This window comes from Melanostigma gelatinosum, assembly GCF_949748355.1.
Source record: "Melanostigma gelatinosum genome assembly, chromosome: 2".
Classification (NCBI taxonomy): domain Eukaryota; kingdom Metazoa; phylum Chordata; class Actinopteri; order Perciformes; family Zoarcidae; genus Melanostigma; species Melanostigma gelatinosum.
The window spans coordinates 3,932,991-3,941,774 of NC_136635.1; the positions used below are offsets into that span (position 1 = coordinate 3,932,991).

Here is an 8,784-nt window from a genome sequence, read left to right on the forward strand (position 1 = left end):
ACGGACTCACAGCGACACATAGTGGCCAAGAGAACGCGGTGCAGGCTGCTGGCAACGAGAGAACATGAACTACAGGCACTGTGATATGTCACATTCACACACAACAGAGACATGCATGTAGCACTGTACTGATGGGACTGTGTGTGTATATAGTATTTATATATAGGTTAGCAATCAATGAATAATAAAAAGAATCATTGAGCAAGTAGATTATGCATCTAGTATACTTGCATAGCAACTTATCAGAAAACATTTTTGAGTAGCTGAACTATGTTGGGCACTACAGGGACGGAAAGCCAGAACATGAACTCAGACAGTATCAGAACCGATATTTCGGTGCTGCTTGTTCTGGGTCAGTTTGAGTGAATGCCTCTGGTCTGGTCTGTCCCCAGCAAATGGAGCTGCTGGTTCTCAACAAGCTGAAGTGGGACCTGGCTTCAGTCACGCCTCACGACTTCATCGAGCACTTCCTGTCCAAGCTGAAGATCTACCCGTCCACCAAGCAGATCCTCAGGAAACACGCTCAGACCTTCGTGGCTCTCTGTGCCACAGGTGGGATATGAACATTACGTCTCAACACAAGTTCATGTTACAGTACATCTACTGAATGATCATTCTTATATATTTACATCAGAATAACATCTATAAAAATAACTATGTTATATATCAACTATGGCTCGTATTTCATCTCTATCTCGATGTAATATTGCCTGTTTCCTGTGTTCAGCAGTTCTTTCACTGACGCTGCTCTGGAGCCCCAGTTTGGGATTACTCCTCCAGCTAGTGTGTTATTGTGATCTGACCATGTGGTCATTATTAGTTAATACATGTTGAGATGTGTAGCATTGTCATGTTCCTGTTGGAGGATGTAGGCAGAGGTCTGTCTGGTCTGGAGTCAGTTTGTATTTGTTGGATGGAGGCAGCTCATTAACAACAGTTCTCTTCATATCTTTGCAGTACAGTAGATGTGTTGCATAATGGTCGTCTGTGCTGTGGACGTTCGATGTTGTAACACGTGCTTGTGCTGTTTCCACAGACGTCAACTTCATCGCCAGTCCTCCGTCCATGGTGGCGGCGGGCAGCGTGGTGGCAGCTGTTCAAGGCCTCTACCTGAAGAGCCAGGACGCCTCGCTGTCCTCCCAGAACCTCACTAACTTCCTGTCGCAGGTCATCCGCAGTGACCCGGTATGCAAACACACTTTCTCCCAAAGCCATTGCTTGCTCTTGATGTTGGCAGCGTGCTGGTGTTGACTCTCTGTTGGTCTTGTGTCTGCAGGACTGCTTGCGGTCGTGTCAGGAGCAGATCGAGTCCCTGCTGGAGTCCAGCCTGCGGCAGGCTCAGCAGCACAGCAACACCACAGAAAGCAAACACGTGGACGAGGACGTGGACCTGTCCTGCACCCCGACAGACGTCCGAGACATCAACATCTGAAACGAGTGACGGCCGCGCCGCGCGGCGACCTGATGATCGAAGGAACGTTGTGGACAGAGGGCGGTGATGGGCGGGCTCATCTGAAGCCAGCCCCCCCCCCCCTCCTTCTTCCTGGGCTGCTATCATCTCCGACGTGTCACTCACATGCCCGCTGTCCGCTCCGGCTGCCAAGACGGGACAGAGCGCTGCCCCCCCCTCCCCCTGCAAACCCCAAGTCACACTTCCTGCCAGTGGCCCCTCCCATCCTGGGAACAGAAATGTATCAGAGAGAGAAGAAAGCGAACACAGATGACCTGTGTGGGCTGGAGTTAAAGCCTCAAAACAGACATTTTACTAGATTGTTTTTCTCATTTCCTCAAATATTAAACTAGGAATCTTTAAATGACCGCAAACCTAACTTGCCTACTAAAACATCCCAAAGTGTCGAGTGCAGCAGGTCCTCGTAGTCTCCAGGTCTCTGAACGTGTGTTGAAGAGAAGACACTTCATCTCTTCTTGTTTCTTGATGGTTATTTCTGATCTTTTAGACTTCCTGTCCAAGCTCCCATGTCTGTCTCGTTGCAAACATTCATATATCCTGCTTGCTTATGTTTAGTCACTTTTAGTGTTTAGTAACCTGTTTTCTTACCCTGGTGACTGGACTGCTGATGTCATTCTTTGACTTTACTCATGTCAGCTTGCTGTAACGTGATGAGATGAGGCAGAGCGCTCCAGTCTGCTCTGTGTCTCTGTAGTTCTACTCCAGTCTGCTCTGTGTCTCTGTAGTTCTACAGTCTGCTCTGTGTCTCTGTAGTTCTACAGTCTGCTCTGTGTCTCTGTAGTTCTACAGTCTGCTCTGTCTCTCTGTAGTTCTACTACAGTCTGCTCTGTCTCTCTGTAGTTCTACTACAGTCTGCTCTGTCTCTCTGTAGTTCTACTACAGTCTGCTCTGTCTCTCTGTAGTTCTACTACAGTCTGCTCTGTCTCTCTATAGTTCTACTCCAGTCTGCTCTGTCTCTCTGTAGTTCTACTACAGTCTGCTCTGTCTCTCTGTAGTTCTACTCCAGTCTGCTCTGTCTCTCTGTAGTTCTACTAAACCGTTCCAACTGTGTTTCAAAACAACAAAGCACTTTTGCTCAGCGCTGTTGGTCGCCAAAAGAAACATCAGTGATTGAGTTGGTAAAACACCATGAAGTTGTAGTGGGTGGTTGAGCAGGAGTCAGAGCAGCACCTGCATACAGCTGGATCTGGATCAGACCTGGATCGGGTTCATGGAACGGGACAGAAGAAGTGAGCAGTACGGCAGACTGAGTGCTGCTGCAGCTTTAGTTCAGCACGTTTCATTCAGGCAGAGCTGCTCTTCCATCTCAACCTCTGTGTTTCAGTGTGCAGAGCCACAAGCTGGAGGTCCAGGAAAAGTCCAACGTATTATTTTTACTATTCAAATAATACTTTATTTTTATATAGCAAGACACATTATTTATTCTTTTCATAGTTTGCAAAGTAACCGTGGCTCCGCCTGCTGTTTCTGCCTCCAGAGAGCCCTGCCGTCCACAAATGTTTGAAAAACGAAAACTGCCTCCGTCGCTCCACCTCAGTCCAAGTACTGCTCATGGGCTGTGGAAGGGGTGAAGCTTAAACAAGTGTTGAGACTATGATTTTGCACAAAGCTAAAAGGCGTGGGCTGCATTTCTGAGGGACTTGCTGAAAGAAATGTGGAAAGCAAAGCTGGCAAGTGTACCGAGGGTGGAAATGTGGCAAAAAGGGTGAAGGCTGAACAGGGGGGGGGTGTTTAATGCTGTCGAGTTCAAGTCAGGGCTCCTACACAGGCTGGCAGGTTGCTGTTTGCTTTATGTACGATGGACGGATGAGTCTCCACATCCAGCGGGCAGAGAGGCAGACTGTGGGAGCCCTGCTAGCTTTCTGATTGTACATTAAGGAGAGAGAGAAGGAGAGAAACACTCCTCGTATTCCGCTGCTATAGAAAATGAATCCCAGCTACGTGTTAAAAAAACAAAAGGAAAACCGATGACATAATGGCGTAATGGATTAAAAACGATGCTTTTCTCCTGTTTGCTGCTACATTTTTGGTGTTTTTTTATACGTATAAATGTCAATATACTGCCATTCTAGGTCTGACTTTTCTCATAGAAAATTGTTTTATTGACATCCTCATTTGTTGTTTTATGTAGATTCTATGTGATCCGTTTCATTTTTTTTGTTTATAATTACATAATATGATTTTCCTAACTATTCCAAAAAAAAGGAAAAATGAGACAATGTACAGAAATGCTTTGATCCACAATACCTCATGTGACAGTCCAGATGTATCTCTGAGGTCCCTATGGTTCTATCTGTTGAGCGGTTCTCTCCACGTATTGGTTCAGGGCCTCCAGCTCTGTTCCACCTGCTGAAGATGAAGCACATGTCCACACGATGGGCACAGCGAGTCCAGGGCCTGCTCTGATGCTGGTGCCGGAACAGAAACATGGGATTTGTATAACTCTGAGTGTTAAGCTGTCTCGGTGAAAGAGACTTTTATCCCCTTCAGGCCCGTCGGCCGTCCTTCCTTTCCCCTTTTGATATTTATGAAAGAAAAAAGCTTTTAGCTCCACTTTTCAAACTGTCAGTGAGTTGATTTGAGTTTGTAAATAGATTCAGTGTTGTGCTCGGTAAGCCATAGAGTTCTTTTGTTACAAATCATTCCACACCGTTGTGTCTATTTCATGCCAGTTTTCTGCAACTTCTGTCAACTACACAATAAAACCATGAATTAGATAGAGTCTGGAAAGCATCTCTTCTTGTCCACAGCCCACAGGAGGAGATCTCTGAACTCACGCTGTATGTTACTCGCTGAGTAAAAGGTCATTGGATAGGAACTGTAGTTTTAAGCAGACGTTACTCAGACAGTAGTATGAAGCGCATTTGCGGGGGACTATTTTCAGCAGCGGATTAATACACGTTTGGTCTTTTAGTTCCAGCAGCAGGGTGGTGTGCATGTGCCTGACACAAACATGTCAGGAACAAGTTACATCACACTTGTCACACTACAGCTGTGAAATCTAGAATATGAGCCAATTTATTCTTGAGACATTTTAAAGGCTAAATGATTATTTAAATGATCGAAAAATGATTGCGTGATGATGAAACTGATAGTTAGCTGCAGAAACGAGAAGAAATATTTCAAATGTTCTGATGCAGAAGCTGTAAAAAGTTGTTGGAGGAACGGAAAGAAGCCACATATTGTGGCTGCACACCCAACTGTGCCGCACACGGTGACCAATGAGATTGTGAAACAACAGCCCGGGCTCCTGAAAGAAGACGTAACCGATCCATTGGACACACTCAGCACCTTGTAGGCAGCTGTTCATCGGTGGCCCTGATTGAGAGACTCGGCAGACTTTTGCCACTGAACATGTTTCATTGATTGATGACACATTGAGTCATTGCACCTTATTTCTTTCTCTTGGACCGCTGTCGTCACTTTAAGGAAGACAGACTTAAAAGTCAGGAGTGAAATTGTTCACCTCTGACCTCCTGCGGGACACAAGACACAAGAAAGGAAGTGCTGCGTTGGCTTTACAGCTGCATGCTCATCTTCCTTTTTTTCTCTCACATTTGCAACATGAATCATGTTGAGACCGGAATTCCTTAAGTCGTGTGAAGACACAAGTTCCTGTATTATAATGCTGACACTGGAGATGTCCATTAAAAACATTCACATTCTATCCAAAGCACAGTTTCACATTGTACTGTAGACAAGGACACATGTAGACTAGGACACGTGTAGACAAAGACACGTGTAGACAAGGACACGTGTAGACAAAGACCGTGTAGACAAGGACACGTGTAGACAAAGACGTGTAGACAAGGACACGTGTAGACAAGGACACGTGTAGACAATGACACGTGTAGACAAGGACACGTGTAGACAAAGACACGTGTAGACAAGGACACGTGTAGACAAGGACACGTGTAGACAATGACATGTGTAGACAAAGACACGTGTAGACAAAGACCGTGTAGACAAGGACACGTGTAGACAAAGGCACGTGTAGACAAGGACACGTGTAGACAAGGACACGTGTAGACAAGGACACGTGTAGACAAAGACCGTGTAGACAAGGACACGTGTAGACAAAGACACGTGTAGACAAGGACACGTGTAGACAATGACACGTGTAGACAAGGACACGTGTAGACAAAGACAGTGTAGACAAGGACACGTGTAGACAAATACCGTGTAGACAAGGACACGTGTAGACAAAGACCGTGTAGACAAGGACACGTGTAGACAAAGACCGTGTAGACAATGACACGTGTAGACAAAGACACATGTAGACAAAGACTGTGTAGACAAGGACACGTGTAGACAATGACACGTGTAGACAAGGACACGTGTAGACAAAGACGTGTAGACAAGGACACGTGTAGACAGACCGTGTAGACAAGGACACGTGTAGACAAGGACACGTGTAGACAAAGACCGTGTAGACAAGGACACGTGTAGACAAAGACCATGTAGACAAGGACACGTGTAGACAAAGACGGTGTAGACAAGGACACGTGTAGACAAAGACCGTGTAGACAAGGACACGTGTAGACAAGGACATGTGTAGATAAATACACGTGTAGACTAGGACACGTGTAGACAAAGACACGTGTAGACAAGGACACGTGTAGACAAAGACATGTAGACAAGGACACGTGTAGACAAAGACACGTGTAGACAAATACCGTGTAGACAAGGACACGTGTAGACAAGGACACGTGTAGACAAAGACCGTGTAGACAATGACACGTGTAGACAAAGATACATGTAGACAAAGACCGTGTAGATAAGGACACGTGTAGACAATGACACGTGTAGACAAGGACACGTGTAGACAAGGACACGTGTAGACAAAGACACATGTAGACAAAGACCGTGTAGACAATGACACGTGTAGACAAAGACACGTGTAGACAAGGACACGTGTAGACAGACCGTGTAGACAAGGACACGTGTAGACAAGGACACGTGTAGACAAATACCGTGTAGACAAAGACCATGTAGACAAGGACACGTGTAGACAAAGACCGTGTAGACAATGACACGTGTAGACAAAGACACATGTAGACAAAGACCGTGTAGACAAGGACACGTGTAGACAATGACACGTGTAGACAAGGACACGTGTAGACAAAGACGTGTAGACAAGGACACGTGTAGACAAAGACACGTGTAGACAAATACCGTGTAGACAAGGACACGTGTAGACAAGGACACGTGTAGACAAAGACCGTGTAGACAATGACACGTGTAGACAAAGACACATGTAGACAAAGACTGTGTAGATAAGGACACGTGTAGACAATGACACGTGTAGACAAAGACAGTGTAGACAATGACACGTGTAGACAAAGACACGTGTAGACAAGGACACGTGTAGACAGACCGTGTAGACAAGGACACGTGTAGACAAAGACACATGTAGACAAGGACACGTGTAGACAAAGACACATGTAGACAAGGACACGTGTAGACAATGACACGTGTAGACAAAGGCCGTGTAGACAAGGACACGTGTAGACAAAGACACATGGGCTGCTTCAGGTTCCTGCTCTGCTTCTGTCTGTGACACAACTCAAATTCATTATTTGTAATAATGCAATGATCCCGTGTCATACTGACCTAATTCTGGAATTATCCAGATGTTGCTGTATCAGCACTAATATGCTGATACTACATCATCACTTCCTGCTCATGCTTCACAGTACTTGCATTGTATTGAGAATACAGCAGCAACAGGTAGCAGGAAGCAGTTCATTAGTTTAGCTTAGATTTACTCCATACAGGTTTTCTAAAAATATTGATTTCAAGGATCATTTATTGCTGCCTGATATCACCGCTTATTAAAAGGAACTGCAGAGAGCTACAAGGAGCAGAAGTATTATATTAACATGGAGCGCAGCATCCACTCTGATCAGTAATCCTCCCACCGCTACATGTATGATGTGTTACACATGTACGATGTGTTACACATGTACGATGTGTAACGCATGTATGATGTGTTACGCATGTATGATGTGTTACGCATGTATGATGTGTTACGCATGTATGATGTGTTCCGCATGTATGGTGTGTTACGCCTGTATGATGTGTTACGCATGTATGATGTGTTAGGCATGTATGATATGTGAGGCCTGTATGGTGTGTTACACATGTATGATGTGTTATGCATGTATGATGTGTTACGCCTGTATGGTGTGTTATGCATGTATGATGTGTTACACCTGTATGGTGTGTTATGCATGTATGATGTGTTACGCATGTATGATGTGTTACCCATGTATGATGTGTTACGTCTGTATGGTGTGTTTCGCCTGTATTGTGTGTTACGCATGTATGATGTGTTACGCATGTATGATGTGTTACGCATGTATGATGTCTTACGCATGTATGATGTGTTACACATGTATGATATGTTACACATGTATGATGTGTTACGCATGTATGATGTGTTACAAATGTATGCTGTGTTACACCTGTATGATGTGTTACGCATGTATGATGTGTTACATATGTATGGTGTGTTACGCATGTATGATGTCTTACACATGTATGGTGTGTTACGCCTGTATGGTGTGTTACGCCTGTAAGATGTGTTACACGTGTATGGTGTGTTACGCCTGTATGATGTGTTACGCCTGTATGGTGTGTTACGCCTGTATGATGTGTTACGCCTGTATGATGTGTTACGCATGTATGATGTGTTACGCATGTATGATATGTTACGCGTGTATGATGTGTTACGCCTGTATGATATGTTACGCATGTATGATGTGTTACGCATGTATGCTGTGTTACGCCTGTATGGTGTGTTGCGCCTGTATGGTGTGTTACGCCTGTATGATATGTTGCGCATGTATGATGTGTTACGCATGTATGATGTGTTACACATGTATGGTATGTTACGCCTGTATGGTGTGTTACGCCTGTATGGTGTGTTGCGCCTGTATGGTGTGTTGCGCATGTATGGTGTGTTACGCATGTATGGTGTGTTACGCCTGTATGATGTGTTACGCCTGTATGGTGTGTTACGCCTGTATGGTGTGTTACGCATGTATGATATGTTACGCATGTATGCTGTGTTACGCCTGTATGGTGTGTTGCGCCTGTATGGTGTGTTACGCCTGTATGATATGTTGCGCATGTATGATGTGTTACGCATGTATGATGTGTTACACATGTAAGGTATGTTACGCCTGTATGGTGTGTTACGCCTGTATGGTGTGTTGCGCCTGTATGGTGTGTTGCGCATGTATGGTGTGTTACGCATGTATGGTGTGTTACGCCTGTATGATGTGTTACGCCTGTATGGTGTGTTACGC

General features: G+C 45.0%; 1 protein-coding gene across 1 annotated transcript in view; it reads left to right on the plus strand.

Moving 5' to 3' along the window:
• The window catches only part of ccnd1 (cyclin D1), a 6,295-nt gene extending 2,142 nt beyond the window's left edge, over positions 1-4,153 (plus strand). The window contains exons 3-5 of the mRNA XM_079295366.1: positions 393-552; positions 1,037-1,185; positions 1,277-4,153. Of these exons, the coding sequence (XP_079151492.1) occupies positions 393-552; positions 1,037-1,185; positions 1,277-1,432 (465 nt within the window). The 3' untranslated portion in view covers positions 1,433-4,153. The remainder of the gene's footprint in view (positions 1-392; positions 553-1,036; positions 1,186-1,276) is intronic.
• The last annotated feature ends 4,631 nt before the right edge of the window (positions 4,154-8,784 follow it).